General features: G+C 41.2%; 1 protein-coding gene across 1 annotated transcript in view; it reads left to right on the top strand.

Annotated features, from left to right (window-relative positions):
* UBR1 (ubiquitin protein ligase E3 component n-recognin 1) overlaps positions 1-24,773 on the top strand; it is a 64,744-nt gene that overhangs the window by 18,717 nt on the left and 21,254 nt on the right. Inside the window, exons 10-29 of the mRNA XM_072115650.1 lie at positions 318-406; positions 1,388-1,486; positions 1,917-2,074; positions 2,610-2,709; positions 5,597-5,725; positions 7,652-7,832; positions 8,180-8,241; positions 8,511-8,621; positions 9,430-9,495; positions 10,573-10,677; positions 12,259-12,322; positions 13,258-13,382; positions 14,425-14,477; positions 15,247-15,349; positions 15,996-16,044; positions 16,123-16,277; positions 16,836-16,935; positions 17,029-17,138; positions 17,632-17,718; positions 19,120-19,295. Coding sequence (XP_071971751.1) covers positions 318-406; positions 1,388-1,486; positions 1,917-2,074; positions 2,610-2,709; positions 5,597-5,725; positions 7,652-7,832; positions 8,180-8,241; positions 8,511-8,621; positions 9,430-9,495; positions 10,573-10,677; positions 12,259-12,322; positions 13,258-13,382; positions 14,425-14,477; positions 15,247-15,349; positions 15,996-16,044; positions 16,123-16,277; positions 16,836-16,935; positions 17,029-17,138; positions 17,632-17,718; positions 19,120-19,295 — 2,122 coding nt within the window. The remainder of the gene's footprint in view (positions 1-317; positions 407-1,387; positions 1,487-1,916; positions 2,075-2,609; positions 2,710-5,596; positions 5,726-7,651; positions 7,833-8,179; positions 8,242-8,510; positions 8,622-9,429; positions 9,496-10,572; positions 10,678-12,258; positions 12,323-13,257; positions 13,383-14,424; positions 14,478-15,246; positions 15,350-15,995; positions 16,045-16,122; positions 16,278-16,835; positions 16,936-17,028; positions 17,139-17,631; positions 17,719-19,119; positions 19,296-24,773) is intronic.

Here is a 24,773-nt window from a genome sequence, read left to right as displayed (position 1 = left end):
ACAGGAGAGTTCTATCCACAGGCACAAAGTTGGTTATAGAGCAGGAGGACCTGAGCATATCGTCTATGGTGCCCTATCTGCAGCATGTTATATAGCTAAATATGGGCAAAGCAGAGCTGATTCATGTATAGTGGTGTGACCTAAGATATCAGTATGACTTATTCCTTTTCATTCTGAGCTCAGGAGTCTCCGCAGATGTCAAAACCATAGAAGCAGTCACCCACAAACCTTCTAGGCCCAAATTAAGCAGGACTGTAAAACAAATACAATGCATATGTCCAGATTCTACATTTACATTATGCATTACTTTTATTCAGGCTTCAGGAAGGTGCTTCATGATCTGATCTTCAGCAGTTTCTTCATGGAGATGGAGTACAAGAAACAGTTTGCCGTTGAGTTTGTGAAGGTAAATTATAGTGAATCTGATAAGTATTTGGTTATTTTTTTACATTTTTTATTTAAAAAAGACCAAAAAAATACCCATTAGCTTATAGAACACAGCGAACTAAACAACAATCCCAATCCCTCCCTAATGACCGTGATGGAAGAAAAAATATGTAGATAATGTTAATCTTTTTACTATTTTATACTGCTTTCCTATATGGACTAGCACTTCAGGGTAAATGCACATTAATACGAATATAGGCAGATCTTTCACATGGATTGTTCTTCTGTGGCCCTGATTCATATTTCCTGTAAAATCAATTGAAGGTTAAATTGCCCTCTAAAATCCCAAAGCAGATCTTCACATGGGGGCTCATTTACTAAGGGCTCCGCGGACCGCACTTTCGTCGGAAATCACAATGATTTCCATTTTGCGCTGCTGGGACAGGGATTTAAAAGGGGTTTTTGGCGCACGCGATCGGATTTTGCCACAATCCCACCGGCTTTCATGGGACTTAAACAAGGGGGCGGGCCATCGGACGATCCGACGGATTTGGACAAACGGCGGGATTTAACTTCAAAATTGTGTCACAAGCCAAGTACTTGCGGACCTGAGCGGGGAAGCGACAGATGCAGGAAATTGGGCGCACGATCTAAGTGAATCATGGCACAGTGCATTCCAGATGGACAATGCACTTTTGGAACTCCAAGGGACCCAATAATGTGCCCCATTATTTCTGTAATTTAAGCTGCAGACTTTAGTGCAGAAAATTCTGATTGTGTATATTTACCCTCAGACTTCTCTGCTCCATACAGTGGATAACAAGATATACTGATATATTATGACCCCATGGAGGGAGTCACATTCAGAGCATTGGGAACCTAGGGATTCAACATTTATTCTTATACATCAGTAACCTAACCTATCTGCATGTATTATTAAAATATGAATACTGTATATAACTTTGAAACAACCAAGTCATTATGTTATTTCTGTTTTTAGTGTTATAAGAAAGTGCAGAAGGAATACATGGACGATGAGCGAGACCGAAATATCTCTGTCACTGCAATATCGGTGCAAGTGTTTACTGTTCCCACTTTGGTAAGTGATAATATGTCTAATAAAGTCGCACCAACTTTCAGCTAAACCATTCCCATTCCCGCTAGCCGTGCCAGCGTGTCATACAAGTTGTAAAAGTGTTAAAGGGATGTCTCAAGCATTTGAAAAATATGCCACATATAACACAGGAGTGGCCAAATAACCTGTGTGACACCACATGACCATGGACCGGTTTTTACCCACAGGAAGTAAATAATGAAGCTTCCTATAGAAAAACTGTGAGGAACTGATACTGAAAGTATATTGTAAAATTATATAACTATTCATTGCAATATGAATATTAACAATTAATCAATTATTTGCTGAACGTGGACAACCCCTTTAAGTTGGAAGTACATATGTGCTTTAATATAGTTTGAAGTGGAGTAAATGTACTGAGTGACCTGAAAACAATATGTTGTCTTTTTACCAGGCGCGGCTTCTGATTGAAGAACAAAGTGTTATCCGAGTCATCACTGAGACCCTCCTGGAGGTCCTTCCTGAGTATTTAGATCCAGAAAACAAGTTTAATTTTCAGGGCTACAGCCAGGATCGCTTCTGCAGGGTATATGCCATCATCTTTGACCTCAAGTAGGTTTATTTATTACTATTGTGTTATATTTCAGTTTGCACATGCACATTAAAGTAAGGACTCATTTCTGTCCACCCTTGAGCACTATTTTAGAATATATCTTAACAGTAATAGTTGTAGTAGCATCATAGGAAATCGTCCATGATGTTAGGTAAGTTATAGTGCCCCCATAACAATAACGTATATGTACCAGCTACATGGCCAGAATATCAGTGCCAGGCAGTGTGCCCACTGTCCCTTCATTGCTACCAACTATAAATGTGCCTTAGTCATGGTCCCCTATGTACAATGTTTTGTTGCACGGTTTTTCTCCATTGGTCTGACTTCTTTAAAAGTTACCACTAGTTTATTTTTGAGGGCACCTCAATAGAAACATTTCATTCCCTATAATGCGGATCTCAAATGTTGAATATGTTATGTACCTTCTGTACCTTTCAATTTTGAAAGCTGTAACATATGCCCGTATTATTAGCTATGTTTTCTATTGTTTATGTGTTTAACCTTTCATTTGACTTTTTTTTTTTTTTTTTTTAGGTATATTCTCATTAGTAAACCGTCGTCATGGACAGAGAAGTTAAAAGAAAAATTTGTAGAGGGATTTAACTCTCTACTACGTGTTTTGTCTTGTATGCAGGTAATCTTTCCAAATACTTATACTGAAAGAAATGTTCTGTGTCTATTGCCATTTAATCTATTACTGTATATACTGAGTTTTCAGCACAAAAAAATGTCCTGTAAAACCCAAACTCAACTTATAGTAGAGTAAAAAAAAGGAGAAAGTCAATACTCACCTTTCCAACGCCCTGTGCAGGTCTTGTCTTTCATCCTAGTTGCAGTGGCAGGTCCGTGCAACGTTTCGCCGCACAGGCTATCAGCCGCCACTGCCTTCATATTGTGTGTGCGCCTTGTCTTTTGAATTGCCTATTTTTATGTGTTGGGCATACAGGGGCTGGCTATATCCTGGGGGAAGGCTGACTGGCTAGCTATATAATAGGGGGTATATGCTGGCTGGCTATATACTGGGAGCAAGTTGGCTGGCTATATATTAGGGGGCATGGGCTGGTGGACTATATACTAGGGGCATGGGCTGGTGGACTATATACTAGGGGGCATGGGCTGGTGGACTATATACTAGGGGGCATGGCTGGTGGACTATATACTAGGGGGCATGGCTGGTGGACTATATACTAGGGGGCATGGGCTGGCAGACTGTATACTAGGGCATGGGCTGGTGGACTATATACTAGGGGGCATGGGCTGGCGGACTGTATACTAGGGGGCATGGGCTGGCGGGCTATATACTAGGGGGCATGGGCTGGCTGGCTATATACTGGGAGCAAGTTGGCTGGCTATATATTAGGGGGCATGGGCTGGTGGACTATATACTAGGGGCATGGGCTGGTGGACTATATACTAGGGGGCATGGCTGGTGGACTATATACTAGGGGGCATGGCTGGTGGACTATATACTAGGGGGCATGGGCTGGCAGACTGTATACTAGGGGGCATGGGCTGGCAGACTGTATACTAGGGCATGGGCTGGTGGACTATATACTAGGTGGCATGGGCTGGCGGACTGTATACTAGGGGGCATGGGCTGGCGGGCTATATACTATGGGGCATGGGCTGGCGGGCTATATACTAGGGGGCATGGGCTGGCGGGCTATATACTAGGGGGCATGGGTGGGCGGGCTATATACTAGGGGGCATGGGCTGGCGGGCTATATACTAGGGGGCATGGGCTGGCGGGCTATATACTAGTTTCATTGGCAGGTCCGTGCAACGTTGCGCCGCACGGGCTATCAGCTGCCATTGCCATCATATTGTGTGTGCCTTGTCTTTTGAATTGCCTATTTTTATGTGTTGGGCATACTGGGGCTGGCTATATCCTGGGGGAAGGCTGACTGGCTATATACTAGGGGGCATATGCTGGCTGGCTATATACTGGGAGCAAGTTGGCTGGCTATATATTAGGGGGCATGGGCTGGTGGACTATATACTAGGGGGCATGGCTGGTGGACTATATACTAGGGGGCATGGCTGGTGGACCATATACTAGGGGGCATGGCTGGTGGACCATATACTAGGGGGCATGGACTGGCGGACCATATACTAGGGGGCATGGACTGGCGGGCTATATACTGTGGGGCATGGCTGGTGGACTATATACTAGGGGGCATGGACTGGCGGGCCATATACTAGGGGGCATGGACTGGCGGGCTATATACTAGGGGGCATGGACTGGTGGGCTATATACTGTGGAGGCTGTGACCACTGCCTTTCCCACCCTAGGCTTATACTAGAGTCCATAGGTTTCCCAGTTTTTTGTGTTAAAAAAATTAGGAGCCTCGGCTTATACTCGGGTTGGCTCAAGTATATCTGATATATAATTTTCTTCATTTGCACTTACTGATGATATTCTATTGTGCCTTGTATATGTTATGTATATATTCTATGTAGAACCATCATGTTGATTCAGCTGTGCAACAATGAGTTAGATTAGCTAATCCCATCTAATATGTTGTATCCACTTTACACTGTTGTCCATTTTGACACCATTTTAATAGCCTTAACAATGTATACTCTTTTTGGCACATATTGGTGCATTTTATACAATCCCCTTCACGACTAACTTTATTGAACAAGGTAGAAAAACGACCATATTTTGGGGGAATTTCTCAGCTGTAGTTTCTCCTATCCAGAAATCACAGCTTGTGAGAAAGTAGTTGTAAAGCGCTGGAGAATATGTTGGAGCTCTATAAATTAAGATTTATTATTATTAGATAATATAAGGTAAGATAAGACAGGGAAAAGTATTGCAAGAATAAGCAGATAAGCTTGAGAAAGGTTTTGACAATAAAAGTAGCAATTCAGGAATCGGACAACTTCATAACCTAAATTCAGAATCACATAATACATGATAATATTTATAATACATACAAAAGTTTTGTACCATATTCTCTCACTAAGCAACCTTAAAAATAAGTATAAGATCCTACAGTATATAGGTTACACTGGAAGCAGGACTCTGGACTTTGTGTGACATCCTGTGTCCTGTAGGTATCTGTGCTAGTGTTTGCACGTCCCCTCCTTCATAACCATTCCCATATCAGTGGCTAGCGGGAAGCACCAAAGAAATCACATGCCCCTCCAACCACTGATATGGAAGTAGTTATGACGGAGGTGTGAGTGCACACAGCAATGTCTACACAGCCCTTTTCATTCCCTTGAAGACAGCAGGACATGGAACGTCACAGGAAGTCCTGAGTCCTGCTGCCTGTGGGTCACATGACCAGTGGTGAATGGAAATTTTATCTGGGTAAGTATAATATGGGTCTTATCCTGTAAAAGTTTCCTATAATTGGCCAACCCCTTTACGACTGAACCCACAATGCAGACGTCAACAACACATGGGGCACATGTCTGACACAGAAACAGAAATATATAGATTTGAGCTGTGATAACAATATATAATTAAAGACCTGACATATACGTTTACTCTTCCTGTATCTATTACTCAGGGAATGGAGGCAATAAGCAGAATGATAGGACAACACGTTGAGATGGATTCTGACTGGGAGGCAGCCATCGCCATGCAAATGCAGCTAAAGAATGTATTGATGTTAATCCAGGAGTGGTGTGCCAGCAATGTAAGATCTGCATTCTGTGGTAAATGTATCTTTATTGTATTATAATATACACAAGTAATTATTGTTCTTTATCCATACTTTTCCTAATATAAATGGAAAGGATAATAGAAAGTAGGTAAATGTTACTGAGTCTCTGCAGATATTTAGTAAGGGAGAGATTTATCATACGCCGGACCATGAAAGCGGTCACGCACCTCGCAACCCCTATAGTAGGTCTGAGCCGTAAAAATGGGTTTTTCAAAATCACGCAGGCATGGGGCGGGAACACCCCATGCATGCCCTCTACGCCCCCTCCACACCCACATGGCATGGCGGTGGTGTAGTCACTGTAAGAATTGCATATTCTTTCATTGCTTCTATGCTGGAAAACTTACATAAAATCAGTGATAAATCTCCCCCTATATGTTTATTTAACTACAGTAAACATTACAGGGGGTTTCACAGACTCGCTGGAAAGCTTTTTGTGAGGTCATGGCAGGGGTAAAATTGTGATTTTTTTTTTTTTTTTTTCCCTATCCGACAGCATTTTGGGACTTTTTATTTTCTTTTTTTTTCCTCCTAATGCCTCATCACTTCCTTTCTGTCCAGGACATAAACAGATGCTAATGTTATCCATGTCATCACTTGTAGGATTTATAAATGTATTATTTATTAAATATTACGATGAATCTCTCAAAAACAATTATGTTAGCAGATGTGTAACCAAATGTTATTATACAAAAAAAAGAGAGCATATATATAAATCACATTTTCATAGCTACCGTGTTATATTATACAGGCAGTCCCCGGGTTACTAGAACTAAAGTACAGTAAATTACCAAAATCCAGAGGTCCGTTTGTAACTAGGGGTCGTATGTAAGTCAGGTGTTCTTAAGTAGGGGACCGCCTGTATAAGTCTGGCAAGAAGTCTGTGCAGTATAAAACATGCTTTTTCAAAGTATAAATAAACAACAAATAATGTAAAAACATTTAATAAACTGTTCCAGACCCTGGTTATTCATAAAGGTGCAATATCTCTCAGTCGCGTGGAAACTACGCAGGGTGATTAGAGGTCAACCCGTCCCCTCATTTTGGTCTACAACCCAAAGCGGTCGAAAGGATTGAAGCATTTCAGTGTAGAGCAAGACTCGGTGGTATGGCAATAATTTAGAGAGTGAGTCTCGCTATCCACGAGGAGAATATTTGGTACAGTTAGGATTGCACCAGTCTCCCCATATGTGATTACACTTGTCCGGCCAGTTTCTGTGTTTGAATATCAGGGACTCATAAGGAAACATCTGATTAACATTGGACTTCCACATCTTCACAGTGGGTGTATTGGGGTCATACCATCGGAAAGCGATACATTTCCTTGGGTAGTAACCTTGGTTAATAAAAATATTTCAGGCGTGCAAGGTGCTTGCAGAGGGAGCAGGTCAGACGGGAAAGCTGTTACCCAAAAATGCGCTATAGTTTGGTACGTCCAGTACATGTGCCAGAAGTCGGGTTCATATATATAAATTATTAATATACAAATATACTGTCTTATTACCCAAAATACTACATATCATTCTGCTCTATAACATGCTGTCACGTGGCAGTTTCATGGTGACACATTTACTTTAAAGGACAGTTATCACTAGCACACTGACATTCTTGTGTGCGCTCCCAATGGCAGGATCTGCTCTTCTTTTAGATTCTTATTCACTGGTTTTTACAAAAAAAGCTTTTACAATTATGCAAATGAACCTGAAGGGCCCCTCAGCCCTTTTTGCAAAAATTTTAAACCCCTTTTTTCTTAAAAACAAGGACATAAGACGCTAAAAGAAGAGGAGATCATGCTAGAGGGGGCACACACCAGTAGCCACCATCCTGGTGGTAGATGTGTGAATGCCCTTTGGACACTTCAGTATAATGAATATTTTTTTTATGGTCTATGTAATGTAGGAGGATGTACTTCTGAAGACTTACAAGGATTGTCACCATGGTGTTCTTCAGTGCATCAAACTTGTAACCGCTCAGCAGAAGACACTTGTAGAGATGTGTGGTCATTCTTATCAAAGTTACCCCTTTAAGGTGTCCAGGGATCCAGTCAGCATACATCTGCCCCTCTCCAGGATGTTGGCAGGTGAGTGTTTCTAGTCCAATTCCCAGTGCAGGAAAGGTTTTTTAAGAACCGTGGACATACAGTGATCATAAGGAGAACTTGTTACCGCAAAAATTCTACCGACAGTGGTTACTATGTGGACTGCTCAGAAGGGCATTATGATTGGGGCTAAAAGAAGAGGGCCATTATACTATGTGGGGGCACTAATACGACTGTTATACTTTGTAGGCAAACTAGCAGGTGGGATAAGGGCAATAAATGAATTTTAATGGAAGTCTAACCTTTCATCGTGAAGGGCAGTATATATGTGATTGATGCTTGCCAGGTGTTATTAATCGTTCGCTTATTAATAATTTCTTTTATTGCAGGTCTACATTCACAGTTGTGTAAGACGGGTCTGATCACAAAACTGCCAGAACTTCTTTCTCCTGTGAGTATCGTTGGTCTTTTGTATAGATAATAAGGAGATTATCTACACAGTGTATAAAGCCATCTTCCTCTGGCCAAGTACACTGTGTTTTCATGGGCTGGGATAGCTGGTGGACCCTCATAATAATAATGTAATAATAGCAAATTTTAATTATATATAGCCATCATATTCGCTAGACCTTTACAAATCATGGGGAACATTATATAATGATATTATAATAGGAGGATTTCTATGATGTTGCATTGATGTTATGTTTCGGTATTACACAGAATGACTTCCAGGTGGAACTGCTCATTGAAAGCCCATTGCGATGTCTGGTTCTCGCTGGTCAAGTAGCTGCTGAGATGTGGAAAAGAAATGGTCTTACCATCATAAGCCAGGTAGACACAAGTTGTAAGGTGGTTTGTTCAACATTTAAAGGTGCACTCCCACTTCAGCAACTTAATGTTTTATGATAAAAAGTTATACAATTTTCCAATATACTTTCTGTATCAATTTCTTGCTGTTTTCTAGATCTCTGCTTGCTGTCATTCTTTAGAAAGCTTCTATATTTACTAGCGGTGGATAAAATATCTGACCATGGTCACACAGGTGCACAGATCGTGGAATATCACAGATAATAGGAATATCCCATTAACTGCTCTAAAAGCACGTTGGGGCACATTTACTTACCCGACCCCCCGCAATTCACCAAAAGTGCGTTGTCCGACGATAATGCACTCTGCCGCGATTCACTATGATCGTGCACCCAAAATCCTGCATGTGTCGCTTTCCCGCCCAGGTCCGACAGAGTTCACCTCCTTCTCCCTAGTGCATGTAAGTGCATTGTCTTGCGACACAATTTGAATCTTAAATCGCGCGCTCAGTCCGAATCGGGCGGGTCATTTCTGTCAAATGAAATCTAGCGCAGCCACGCCACAATCCCATCGCGTGCAATACAATCCCAGTGCAAACCCCTGTCAAATACTTCTTTAAGCTGCGCAAATCCCGAAAACGATGAACCAAGGATCTGGTAGGGGAAAAGAATCTGTGATCTGACTGATATATAGAGGTATATAATTCACATTGAGAGTCTTAAGAACCATCCCAAACACAGTGATTTACAGGTTTCACATCATATAAACCTGTATGTTACACAGCTCAATTGGGGAAGTGCTTATAAAATATTGCTATCTGCTATTTCCTTAGGTTTTCTACTACCAGGATGTGAAATGCAGAGAGGAGATGTATGATAAAGACATTGTGATGTTGCAGGTATTTTACATGTTCTAAATGTTTTCTATAAATACAGTATCCACCAATATGTACATTGTTTCAAGTAACAGGTGGATTTTCTTTATAGGTGTGATATGTACCAAATATACTTGAGTATAAGTCGAGTTTTTCACCACAATATTTGTATTGGCCTCCCCTTGAGTATATAAATAAAATAAACTTCTGCAGCTCCTGTTCTCTCTTGGGGTTCCAGTGTAGCAGCGTGGTATAAATTGGTCCATGCATTCTACCTCAGCATACACATTAAGGTGCGGCGGTGTGCATGGACAGGGCACGTGGACTCGCATGGGGGAGCCTCCGGAGCATTTCAATATTGAGGAAAGGCTGCTTAGCATTTCAATATTGAGGGTTGGTTGCTGGGCATTTCACTAGTGAGGAGAGGCTGCTGGGCATTTCACTAGTGAGGGAGGCTGCTTGAGGTTTTACTAATGAGGAAATTCTGCTGGGCATTTCACGAGTGAGGGGAGGCTGCTGGGCATTTCACGAGTGAGGGGAGGCTGCTGGGCATTTAATTAGTGAGGGGAGGCTGCTGGGCATTTAATTAGTGAGAGGAGGCTGCTGGGCATTTAATTAGTGAGGGGAGGCTGCTGGGCATTTAATTAGTGAGGGGAGGCTGCTGGGCATTTAATTAGTGAGAGGAGGCTGCTGGGCATTTAATTAGTGAGGGGAGGCTGCTGGGCATTTAATTAGTGAGGGGAAGCTGCTGAGCATTTAATTAGTGAGGGGAAGCTGCTGGGCATTTAATTAGTGAGGGGAGGCTGCTGGGCATTTCATTAGTGGGGGGAAGCTGCTGGGCATTTCATTAGTGAGGGGAAGCTGCATTTAATTAATGAGGGAGTGGCTGCTAGGCATTTCATTAGTGCAGGGAGGCAGTGACCAATGCATTTCCCATCCTTATATTCAATCTGCTTATACTCGAGTATATACTGTATGTCATAAATGTGTGGGGGGGATGAGCTTGGTAACTAAGCTTACTAAGCAAGCAACAGGCTTTACTGTATGGAATCCAATATTTTTCTGCTTCTTATGCAACATGTTTTAATTCTTTCTCTATAGATTGGAGCATCGTACATGGATCCAAATAGTTTTCTGCTTATGGTGCTGGACAGATTTGAGCTTGTGGAGGCCTTGTCTACAGTTTCTTTACCAACCAAAGACATGGTATGATTTTCAATTAACACCAATTATAATGTCACTTCTGATCTCAATTCTTGCCAGGAAAAGCACCATCCGTGGGTAAAACTGTTCTGTAGGACCTTTGCTGGGCTACAGACAGGGCCGGCTCCAGGTTTTAGTGGGCCCCTGGGCGACAGAGCCCTAGTGGGCCCCTTTATGGGCCGCCCTCCATTAGTCACACTGACCCCCCTCCTCCCTCTGTATACACACTGCCCCCCCTCCCCCGTGTACACATTCCCACCCCCCTCCTGTATACACACTGCCCCCCCTCCCCCGTGTACACATTCCCACCCCCCTCCTGTATACACACTGCCGCCCCTCCTCCCCCTGTATACACACTGCCCCCTCTTCACCCTGTATACACACTGCCCCCTCTTCACCCTGTATACACACTGCCCCCCTCTTCACCCTGTATACACACTGCCCCCCTCCTCCTCCTGTATACACACTGCCCCCCTCCTCCTCCTGTATACACACTGCCCCCCTCCTCCTCCTGTATACACACTACCCCCCTCCTCCTCCTGTATACACACTGCCCCCCCTCCTCCTGTATACACACTGCCCCCCTCCTCCTCCTGTATACACACTGCCCCCCTCCTCCTCCTGTATACACACTGCCCCCCTCCTCCTCCTGTATACACACTGCCCCCCTCCTCCTCCTGTATACACATTGCCCCCCCTCCTTTATACACACTGCCCCCTCCTCCTCCTGTATACACACTGCCCCCCCTCCTCCTGCATACACATTGCCCCCCCCCCTGTATACACACTGTCCCCCTCCTCCTGTATACACACTGTCCCCCTCCTCCTGTATACACACTGTCCCCCTCCTCCTGTATACACACTGTCCCCCTCCTCCTGTATACACACTGTCCCCCTCCTCCTGTATACACACTGTCCCCCTCCTCCTGTATACACTCTGCCCCACTCCCCCTGTATACACACTGCCCCCTAGTAAGTAATGTGCCCACACAGCCCCCCTTCTTCTCCCCCTTGGCCCCTGTCATGTCTCCTCCTTACCCCACAGATGCAGGTCTGTGTGCTCACTGCTTTCCCCGGCAGGTCATGTGACCATGACGTCATCACAGGTCCTTCAGTCTCTGATGCTGCAGTTCCTGCCGGGGAAAGTAGCGACTGCAAATGTTCTCATAGCAATCTGTGTCCGGAGGACACAGATAGCGATGAGACTTCCGGGCAGCGATGCCCGACACTGCTACAATTGATCCGAGGGCCTGAGTGGGCCCCTCCAGTACCCCGGGGCCCCGGCACTTGCCCGGGTTAGCCGGGTGCTGGCGCCGGGCCTGGCTACAGACAAGTACTGTATGGCATAGGGTAGTCGATGACACTATTCAGGACACTATTAGGATATGTTCCATTGCAGATATATGTTGGGAGTTTTGACCATTGGATATTCCAAAGAAGAAAAAATGTGAACATGGCCTTTAAGGTTCAAAGCAGTAGTTGTATTTCAGACATTAATGGATGGTGTAGGTCCTATGCTGCAACAACTCAGTTTCTCCTCCGCCCATTTATTTATTGTTAATATGATATTTCTTCTAATACTAGGACCAAACAAGGCAGTGGAACGCTCTGATTGAGGAAATGCTGCATGTTCTTATTTGTGTTATTGGTAAGAACCTGTCAACTTGGGAACATTTAGCTACTGAAATTGGATTTAAGTATTAGATTTTCAGCAAAAAGATAGAGCCTGCCTACCCTGAGAGCTGTTAATCAAGAGGCAGGGCAATGCAAGTAACTCATGAATAGGCTGGACTCGCATAGTGGGATGGACGCACATGAGATAAGTTGCATATAAGGTTACAAAAATGTTTTGTAGCAGCCATGGAAAGGAACCATTTAGGGATAAGGGCAATGCCCTAAACATAGGTTTTAATAAAGCATTTATTTTGGGTGTGTTCATTTGTATGACAGGTCATCTTTAATATCCACAGTCTGCATGTTTATATCCACAATCTGCATGTTTATTTTAATGGACGACAATAAGAGGAATATTATTATTGATACAACAGATTTCATGGTGTTTGCATGAAGTAATTTATGCTACAGAAATTATTATTCTATTAGCAGGCACTCCCCAACCTATTTGCTTCATCAATCCTATATTTAAAAAACCAGCCTTCTGTGCCCTGTTTGCAGAAGCCCTACCCTTTAGGTTTCATTTAAATGGCCGTGTGGTCGCCCGGACCAGATGCCCGTCTCGGTCGCTGTATGGTGACGCATCGTGTGTTCATCACACAGTCACTTGTAGCCATACAAGTCTATAGGGACTGCGATCTGGTAGCACATCATGCAACCTGTTCACAGCCCCCGTATAGGCTGTGTGAATGAGCCCTTTATCTGTTTTTTTTTTTTGTCAAATACAAGATCATCCCTGTGTTTTCTCTGCAAACACTTGGAGCAAAATGATGTTTGTGAGTCATTGCTAATTTTCGATTGGTTGAGCCTACAAGCAAATTTGTCCATGGGACAAAGAATTCTATATTGCTATAATATATAATATGTGTCTAAGATGTTTCTTCTGAATGGTAAAAATTGTCTTTGCAGGTGAACGATATATGCCAGGAGTCAGCCATGTTACCAAAGAGGAGTGCATGATGAGAGAGATTATCCATCTTCTCTGTATTGAACCCATGGCTCACAGTGCCATCGCCAAAGCCTTGCCAGAAACTGTAAGTTTAATTTATGCTATAAATCCTACAGTACCTTCATAAAACATATATGGGGGAAGTGACTACTTCTAGAAGGCAGACTTGTCTTTAGAGCCAGGCTCTACAGGATGCCTTGGCTTTTTATCTATAGGTTTGTTCTTAAGTTGAATTCGTATGTAAGTCGGAACTAGTATATTTTGTAAGTGTAACTCCTGACAAATTATTTTTTGGTTCCTATCATAATTGGATTTAAATAATTTTAAAGGTTGACTAGGGGACAATGATTAACAACAAAGCTTCATTGTTGACACCTTTCAGTTGATCATTGCAGCCTGGGACTTAAGTACAGTAATTTACATGTATTCAGATATCACAATGGGCAGAGAGATCCGTCTGTAACTAGGGGGTCATCTGTAAGGCTACATTCACACTACCGTATGGGGGACGTATATACGGCCGATATACGTCCCCCATAGACAGAAATGGGCGCACGGCACCCTGCGGGAGCGGTACGGTGCCGCACTGTACCCGGGAAAAAGATAGGACCTGTCCTATCTTTACCCGTAATACAGCGCCGTGCGCCATGTATCCCTATGGAGAGGGGCGGGGGTGAGCTGCGCTCACCTCCTCCTCCTCTCCCCGTGCACTGCGGTTGCCCGCTACAGTACGGTACTGGCGGGCAACGGCAGTGTGAATATAGCCTAAGACAGGTGTTTTTAAGTCGGGGACCGTCTGTATATAGATCTCACTTTGTAGAAAATTTGGGTAAAAAAAATTTGCTATGATTCCATTATCTTAATTAAGTTAGGTTTTTCACTTCTGAATATTTTTTGTTAGTGTGGGATATATTTGGTACACAAAGGAAGGAGACGGCACACTCGTTTTCAATGAAGAAAATAGAATTTCCAAAAAGTTTAATTTTGCAAGCTACTCTCTATACTACATATCAATTAGATAACAATGATCAGAAAAGTTACAGCAAAGTAAATTATATAGCTACAACTGAATTTTCTGGGGCCATGCTATATTTTTTTAAAATCTTTTATTTCATGGATTTTTGCAGGAAAATACAGACATTTGCTTGGATACGCTTATTAACAAAGTGGCAACTTTTAAGTAAGTACTAAATGTGTGGTAAGAAAACTTATTGAATGTTCTAAACTTAAAAGTTTTCATTTGGAAAAGATGATTTTTACCTAAAACCACTTCTTTGTCTGTTTTTGTTTTTATAATATAATAATAGTAAACCTAACTTATACATGGGCAAATAGAGACATACAGGACCTTTCCAACCATACTCCCCCCTTTTTTTGACATTGAGTGTTGAGATCACCCGTTACCAATTTAGTATCTTGTATGCGCTTATTTATCAAAATGGGATCCATACACTATACTCACAGACCACATATAGTTGCTGTAAACCTAATGTGAATGCCCAATGTCATATTGAATAGGAGAGTGTCAAAACCCCTTAAAGAGGTGTTCTCACTTAAAGGGCATCTACCACCAGGATGAATTGCTGTATGCAAATGAGCCTGAGGGACTCCAGGCTCCATTAACACCTATGGAGTGTGAAGCCCCTCAGACTCATTTGCATACAGTCCTTCATCCTGGTGGCAGATGCCCTTTAAGGAACCCATTGGGGTTGGATCCTAAAAATTGACAGGTTCTACTTGTCCAGAAGGCCACAATGCAAAGTATATGGTACATTAGCGCGGAGATACAGATTCAATGGAACCACATGGGTTACTGTTCTTTCAGGTCAACTAAATCCACCAAATCAGTAGATCAGAGTCTTCAAAACCTGTTTTCTTCAACATACAATGCCATTACAAGTTGAATTCTTGCACAACTAACTATGTGTCAAAACTTCTATTTGTTTCAGAAAACCTGGGGTGTCTGGACATGGAGTCTATGAACTAAAGGATGAATATCTGAACCAGTTCAATGTCTTTTTCTATCACTACACCAAAACCCAACGCAGTAAGGTACAAATGGCCTTTACTTGCGACATAGTTTTGACTCCTCAATTAAAAATATCTGATGTAAATTTTAATTGTAACTTACATGTATGACTGGTTATGCAGGCAGTGCTGAGTATGTAAAGCTAGGTTTATGTAATTAGCCTATTAACAACAGAAAATGCATTTTTAGAGGATAAATTGCGCACCAATACCAAAAATAAACCTCCTGCTGATGAAGCAGGTACTTGCTGGCTCCTTTCCGGGTTAAAGGAGTTTGTGTTTGTTAATGATGCTTAACTGGTTATTGGTCTCCCATAATGTTGGAATGCCTAGCAAAGTTTTAAGATCGAGGGTTCCTCCCCGTATGTGTTGACATAGAAATGACTTTTATGTTATTAAAGGGGTTTGCCCACCAAACAAGTTAGGCCCTATCCACTGGATAGGGCATAACTTGCTGATCAATGGTGGTCTCAGTGATGAGACCCACACAGATCACGAGAAGAGGGGGTCCAAGATACCTCCGTCGCACCCTGCAGATAAATGGAGCCATACATGTCCATTCTGCTCCATTCATCTGTATGGTGGTGACGTAGATTGCCGGGAACAGATCAGTATTTCATTTTGGCTGAAGATATTTTTTTTTTTAACTACTAAATTATTTCACTCACAGGCTGAACACACACAGAAAAAGAGACGGAAACAAGAAAATAGTTCTGAAGGTTAGTTTTTCTATCCACTTACTTTCATGTACCAGATCTGGGGCTCTGCATGTATTCATGTGCTCTTGGTCTGTACAGCACTGCCACCACCTCCACCTCCGGAGTTCACTCCAGCTTTCCAGAACGTCCGTAACCTGCTCCGCTGCGATGTGATGATGTATCTTCTCCGAACTATACTACAAAGGGCGGCAAAGGAGGATGCGGTCATGTGGACTGAAGGCATGATACAAATGGTACCATCATCCTCATATGTCACTTATTCTACCCAACCATTGGGCTGTATTACAATTTAAGGTGCAATTACACAGAGGTATCTATCCTTCAGCACCCCCTAGTTCTTCCATCACTGAACATCACATAACATTTGGACTGCCCTATATGTATGCATGTATGTATGTATATGTGGGTGTGTACATGTGTGTACATGTATGTGGGTGTGTACATGTACACGTGTGTATATATATAATATATAAAACATTTTTTTATGTATATTACATTGTCGATGACAATTGGCCTTAATGGGCTCCATAGGGAGCGCCCTGGTATCATCAGAACACCACAACAAATTGTAAAAAAAAAGCATGTTAGATTTTAATGATCTTGATCCTTTTCATCCTTGGATAAGTAATCCCTATAGTGAACGTATAGGAAGGGTGATCGAGAGAGAGATAATTGGCAGCCAAACGAGTATTCAAACAGCAGTTACCTCATTTATGGCCAGTCCTGGTTCTCATAGAAGATTGCTCATCGAAAGATGCTTATATCTTTTTTGCATATTTCTTTTGCCATAGACTCTTCATATTATAGCTCTGGGATTGATGGAAGAAAAACATCAGCTCCAAAAGGCGGCTGAGGAAGAAGTAACATTTGATTTCTATCACAAAGCATCACGTAAGTCTGTTTTGTAATAGTGGAACGTCTAGTGACTTCTTTTCTCATATTTGCATGTCCACATTATAAACTCGTGTATTATTGTATTGTCAGGAATCGGAAGTTCAGATGTGAATGCTTGCAGTCTTTTGACCACGCTGGAGAAGCTAAAAAGTGTACCCCAACTGGAGGCCCAGAAAGACATGGTTAGCTGGGTATGGCAGGTAATGACACGTGTTTAGCAATTCCAGTGCAGTAAAGTTTTATATTAGGACATGATCATAGTATCATATGATCATGAAACATTAATAGGTTTGTGTATTTTATATATTTTGATATAGTAGATGGTCTTTTATTGGCCATACATTTTAGATAAAATCTGACTGAACCAGACATCTAAAAATGTTCTGACTTTGACCCCATCTGGGATCAGAAGAAATAGCTGTTTGCTGATACCTACATTAAACATTATTAGATGACCATCACTTGCCTATTTTAACTCTGGTCATGTTGTTTATAAAGATACTATTAATTAAACTTCTAGTTATCATGCTAGTGAACCAACTCTGCAGAGGATCCATTGGACTGCCCTGCTATACAGAAAGTTGAACATTTGTTCCTCAAAGGACATTTTTATCCAGTATTTGTGTCTGTCTAGGCATCTAAAATCCTCTGAAAAATAACTCAATTTTAATGAACGCACATTTATTATTCTAGTTATTGGAATCTGTAAAAAGACTACGGGAGAAATCTGGTCAAATGGCAATCGCTGTGTCGTCTTCTGATGTTGGTAAAGGGGATGAGGTAAGAAGAGGATGGATTACATTTATAGGCCCTCCTTTAAAGGGATTTTACTAGTAAAGAAACCTAAGTCTTTTTTTTAAACTGTTTAATGAAAAATATGCATAGCTGTACAGATTAATACAGTAAATTGTTAGAACATCATCATGTTATGTACATACATATAGTCACATATACTATGTAAGTCACAGATGGTGAATTATACATCAATGTTCATGCGCAAATTTACAATATCTAAAGCTATGGATATTTGAGTCTGTACAGGACATTGGTTCACATTAACCGTAAAAAAGAAGAACAGAAACATAACCAATAAAGATTGGCCAAATAAACTAACATGCCCTTGTGATTGTTTCCTTTTGTGTATTGGTCTGGGTGGGTGCAGGTTTAGATTGTCTAGTTGGTATTTAGTACGGTCCTCCAGGGCACATCAATATCCACATTTGGACTACACATCCTATCTAAGATTTTGTCGCATTTCATTCACAGTATAGGCTGTCAGAGAGGAGTCACACCACACACCCCATACTTTGTTAAATTTCTCCGGGCGTCCCCTATTTTTGTACACAATTTTATTGTAGGGAATAATTTGGTTAACCAGTTTTTTCCATTGTGCGCAAGAGGGAGGTCTATCTCCCATCCAGCGTAGAGCAATAGCTTTTCTAGCCATGAAACAACCTAAGTCTTTTTTACTGGATAGAAGTGCTTGATTGCTGGGCTCTGAAGCGAGTGGGTAGTGTCCCACCGCTGGGGCTCAGCAATTTACAGAATGGGGTTCTGATTTTCACTAATAGTTAGAGTGGGGGTACAAATATGGGTCCTTTCACTTCATTTAATAGTATGGGAGGGTCATAGACAGGCCAGGCTATCTCTGGTACTCCCAGTCTACACACAGCACCACTCTCAAACTATTGAATAGAGTGGCAGGACACATGCTCTTCCTGCGAGTCCATTATTCAGAACAGTATCCCTATTCTTTGGATTTCTGGTGATCCCTGTTGGCCACTCATTAGCAGGATAGGGGATAATTTAGAAACCCCTTTAAGTACCCCACACGGTATGCTTGACCTACAATCCGTTCTCCTGCAATCTAAGTTATTTTCTGGATGGATAACTAAAACGGCAAAGAAATACATGATCCTTTAAATGTCATTATAATGTCCTAGAAATATAGTAAATTTGGCTTAAAAGGCGTCTCTGTTTTCGCCACTTTTGATATTCTCCCATTTTGATGCATATATATTCCTCTTATGATAATGGGTTACATTAGGTTAACTCTGTGTTCAGTTATAGAAAATCTCCTATTGCTATAAACTGGGATCCTCTACACCCATTTCTCCACTAGCGGGCAGCTTACCTGCCTGTTTTAGAAATGTCAGTAACCTCTGTCATATCTTCTGTTAGGGACAAAGCGCACAAGACAAAGAAAAAAGAAAACGGAAGGCAGAGGCCGCGAGGCTCCACCGACAGAAAATCATGGCACAGATGTCTGCTATGCAAAAGAATTTTATTGAAACAAACAAGCTTTTATATGACACCTCTCAGGAAGTACAGGGCATTTCCACTCCCACCGAAGAGAGGTATGATACAGATTTGATTTTCTTTAGCCATTTTCTTACCTTTCTTGACGCGTTCCCTGAAAGTGCATTGTCCGATGGAATACACTCTGCCACGATTCGCTACAATCGGGCTCCCAATATCCATTTGTCGCTTCCCCGCTGAGTTCACCTTCTTCTTCCTAGTGCATATAAGTGTTTGATTGTGCAATATGAAAGTTAAATCCCGCGCTCAGTCCGAATCAGTTGGTTCCTCCGATGGCACTTACGTACACCCCACCCCACGCCATTTCTGACGCATGAAAGCCAGCGCAGCCACAACATAATCCGATCGTTAGAGAAAAGGGATACAAAAGCGCTACCTGGTGTAATAAATTCAAAAATCAATTATATGAAGAGTGGTGTTTAAATTGCGCTCACCTTAGCGCGTTGTGCAATCAGGCACAACACTGTGGAAATCGCACATCGGATGCAGCCTAGTCCTTGCCGGTTGGGAAACCCCGGGTAGAAAGCATATATGATCCGAAAGGTAGAAGGGATTCCGTCCTTACGGTAGTAGGAAAAAAGGACTATACTCCCGGCGCTTCTCCGATCCAAAAAATGGTAGTTTTTATTTTAACATTTAAAATCAAAAGTTAAAAATAGAAATAAAATATCAGACAACGCGTTTCGCGTCCTATTGCACGGACGCTTCCTCAGGTCTAAATTACACTTGTTAGCCCAACATTATAAATACCCATCTTACAGGAAGTGATGTCAACAGGAAGTGATGTCAACAGGAAGTGATGTCAACAGATGATCTCACATATAAACAATTTGCATTTAATATTTTATCACAAAATAGTTCTATATTATCTCATGTAGTGCAAGACTAAAGGTAGAACATGTCTATATTTCTTTGTTCCAAAAACTAGTTAATTTGTAGGACGTAAGTCCTGAGAGAGGTGTTTGGAATGTTGGTGGAATACACCTGGGTGGGAATGACATCTCTCGATCACATGACACAATCTCGATCACGTGATCACGATCACATGTTGTCTCTCGATCACATGATCACATCACGTGACGTCTCTCGATCACATGACTAGTCTCATGATCGACATCTACTTTCTTTAACTAATATTTGGATGCGCGATATTATCAGTGTATAACCGACACAAAACGGAGCCGAGCGTCACAGAAACAAGCTCGCAGGAAATCCAGACTAAAGGTAAGCATAAAAATTAAACATGAATTGAGATAAAAGGATTAAATAATGGTTTCTGAGACTTCATTCATGCTGTCAGGATTGAGAGTCTGCAACTTAAAAATCCAATATACCTCCCTACGACATAGGGTCTGGTATCTATTATTAACACTTTCTGGAACATGGTCTATAGGCATAATACTAAGTGCATTTTCGTTTTTTTGATGTTTAAACAAAAAATGTTTAGAAAGACCATGCTTAAGGAAGCCTTTTTTGATGTTATTTCTATGTCCGGTGACCCGATCATGTAATTCTTGCGTGGTCCTCCCTATATACTGGAGGCCGCATGGGCATTCTGCCAAATAAATCACATAGCTAGACTTGCAGGTCATAGTCGTTTTTATCGGGTATGACTGCTGTGTGACATTCGATTTAAAGGTAATGGCTTCATTCTTTATAACAGAACAGCATAGACACAGCTTATGGCTGCATTTCTTAATCATTGGGAAGTCCTTCCCTGACACTTTAATATTCATGCTTCCCAATGTCTTATGTTGTTTTATTTGGCTGGGAGCCAGAATATTTTTGAGAGTCGAGGCCCGTCGATAAGTAATTTTGGGCCTAGGTGGAAGAATAGTCTTGAGAATTTTGTCTTTTTGTAAAATGGGCCAGTGCTTATTTAAAATTTCTGTGATTTCCCTAAATTTATCATTATAGCGAGTCACAAAATTAAGAGAATGATCGTTAATTTGTGTTACCTTCTGTTCAGATTCTGATCTGTTTTTTGTGAGACAGTCCTCTTGTGTTAGAATACTGGTCTTTTAATACGCTTGATTTAAAATATATTTAGGGTACCCTTTATCTAGGAACCTTTCCTTTAAAATTTTAGACTGTTGTTTAAAAACCTGTGGGTCCGTACAATTTTTTCTAACTCTCTTGTACTGGCTAAACGGTATATTCTTTTTCCACTTACTAAAATGTAGACTATCATAATTAAGGTAGCTATTTGTATCCACTTTTTTTAAAAAAGTGGATGTATAAATAGATTGATCTTTGATATAGAGATTGAGATCTAAAAATGTGATGGTATCATTTTGATGTTCAGCGGAGAAAGATATCCCCCAGTCATTTGTACAGAGATATTCCGAAAAGGCTATGGCTTCTTCAGGGGACCCAGTCCAAATGAGGATGAGGTCGTCTATATATCGACGGTAATAATGTATATATTGTCTGTATGGGTGATCACACAATATATATCTGTTCTCGAATACCCCCATGAACAAATTTGCATAGGCTGGTGCTAGTTTTGTGCCCATCGCCGTTCCACAGGTCTGATGAAACAGGATGGAATTATAGGAAAAAAAATTGTTCTCTAGCACCAGTGATAAGAGCTCTAGTAGTAGGGATTTAAAACTATCAGAGAGAGATGCATCGTCATTTAGGTATGATTCAATGCATTTTACGCCTATTTCATGTTTAATATTAGAATATAGAGATGTGACATCTAATGTAAGAAATGAAAAGGATGCCGGAAGGTCTAAATTACGGAGTTCCCCAATCAACTGGTCAGAGTCTTTCAGATAACTCCCTAGTTTGATAACATATGGTTGAAGGTATATATCCACGAAGTGGGAAATATTGCACGTAGCGGAGCCCATACTAGCTATAATGGGACGTCCTGGCGGTGTCTCAGTACAGGCAGTCCCCGGGTTACATACAAGATAGGGTCTGGAGGTTTGTTCTTAAGTTGAATTTGTATGTAAGTCGAAATTGTATATTTTATAATTGTAGATCCAGACAAAAAAAATTTGGCCCCAGTGACAATTGGAGTTTAAACATTTTTTGCTGTAATGGGACCAAAGATTATCAATGAAGCTTCATTACAGACACCTTACAGCTGAGCATTGCAGTCTGGGACTATAGTAAAACATTCAGAAAGCTTCATCAGAGGTCAAAGGGGTCTGTCTGTAACTATGGGTTGTCTGTAAGTCAGGTGTCCTTAAGTAGGGGACCGCCTGTATTTTTATGTATTTTAGGCAAAAAATAAAAATGGGACATAGACGGAAAAGGGACAAATAAAAATTTATATTCCTCTTTTGTAATGGTATGTGAAAGTAATGCAGCATCCAATATTGCTTTTATTTTCTTTTTGAGTGTCGGAAGGGGGTTTGTGCTGATTTTCTTATAATAGTTAAGATCTGACAGAATGTGGCAAGATTCCTGTTCGTAGTAGGCGTGGGTTAGAATTACAAGCCCTCCGCCTTTATCAGCCGAACGGAACACAATATCCCTATTTGCTGCCAATTTTTTAAGGGCCAAGGTTTCTCCTTTAGTGAGATTTTTGTTTTTCAAATTAGCGTTGGGGTTTGATGAGGTATAGCTTCTGTGCATGCCCACGAGGGGCAAGACCTTCCTGTACATATATCTCTAAGAAAATAATGTCCACAGAATGTTGTAATTCCTCTTTGAGACAAGCCTCAAAATTATGGAACAACTTTAGCATAGATTGAGTCTCTTCTTCATTAAAGGTTCCATATTCTGTGGCTGGTTCCGGAACCAAAGTCCTATTATTGGTGGATAACTGTTGTATCAGATTAAGTCTATTTGTAAGACGATCCTGAAAACAGTTCATGTTTCTGTGTACAGGTGATAACCAGGTGCAGCTAAAGTCTGTGATTCCAGGAATTATCTGAAAGACTCTGACCAGTTGATTGGGGAACTCCGTAATTTAGACCTTCCGGCATCCTTTTCATTTCTTACATTAGATGTCACATCTCTATATTCTAATATTAAACATGAAATAGGCGTAAAATGCATTGAATCATACCTAAATGACGATGCATCTCTCTCTGATAGTTTTAAATCCCTACTACTAGAGCTCTTATCACTGGTGCTAGAGAACAATTTTTTTTCCTATAATTCCATCCTGTTTCATCAGACCTGTGGAACGGCGATGGGCACGAAACTAGCACCAGCCTATGCAAATTTGTTCATGGGGGTATTCGAGAACAGATATATATTGTGTGATCACCCATACAGACAATATATACATTATACCGTCGATATATAGACGACCTCATCCTCATTTGGACTGGGTCCCCTGAAGAAGCCATAGCCTTTTCGGAATATCTCTGTACAAATGACTGGGGGATATCTTTCTCCGCTGAACATCAAAATGATACCATCACATTTTTAGATCTCAATCTCTATATCAAAGATCAATCTATTTATACATCCACTTTTTTAAAAAAAGTGGATACAAATAGCTACCTTAATTATGATAGTCTACATTTTAGTAAGTGGAAAAAGAATATACCGTTTAGCCAGTACAAGAGAGTTAGAAAAAATTGTACGGACCCACAGGTTTTTAAACAACAGTCTAAAATTTTAAAGGAAAGGTTCCTAGATAAAGGGTACCCTAAATATATTTTAAATCAAGCGTATAAAAAGACCAGTATTCTAACACAAGAGGACGATCATTCTCTTAATTTTGTGACTCGCTATAATGATAAATTTAGGGAAATCACAGAAATTTTAAATAAGCACTGGCCCATTTTACAAAAAGACAAAATTCTCAAGACTATTCTTCCACCTAGGCCCAAAATTACTTATCGACGGGCCTCGACTCTCAAAAATATTCTGGCTCCCAGCCAAATAAAACAACATAAGACATTGGGAAGCATGAATATTAAAGTGTCAGGGAAGGACTTCCCAATGATTAAGAAATGCAGCCATAAGCTGTGTCTATGCTGTTCTGTTATAAAGAATGAAGCCATTACCTTTAAATCGAATGTCACACAGCAGTCATACCCGATAAAAACGACTATGACCTGCAAGTCTAGCTATGTGATTTATTTGGCAGAATGCCCATGCGGCCTCCAGTATATAGGGAGGACCACGCAAGAATTACATGATCGGGTCACCGGACATAGAAATAACATCAAAAAAGGCTTCCTTAAGCATGGTCTTTCTAAACATTTTTTGTTTAAACATCAAAAAAACGAAAATGCACTTAGTATTATGCCTATAGACCATGTTCCAGAAAGTGTTAATAATAGATACCAGACCCTATGTCGTAGGGAGGTATATTGGATTTTTAAGTTGCAGACTCTCAATCCTGACGGCATGAATGAAGTCTCAGAAACCATTATTTAATCCTTTTATCTCAATTCATGTTTAATTTTTATGCTTACCTTTAGTCTGGATTTCCTGCGAGCTTGTTTCTGTGACGCTCGGCTCCGTTTTGTGTCGGTTATACACTGATAATATCGCGCATCCAAATATTAGTTAAAGAAAGTAGATGTCGATCATGAGAC

The sequence above is a fragment of the Engystomops pustulosus genome, chromosome 7, assembly GCF_040894005.1.
Source record: "Engystomops pustulosus chromosome 7, aEngPut4.maternal, whole genome shotgun sequence".
Taxonomy (NCBI): Eukaryota; Metazoa; Chordata; class Amphibia; order Anura; family Leptodactylidae; genus Engystomops; species Engystomops pustulosus.
This window is presented reverse-complemented; position numbering and strand designations above follow the sequence as displayed.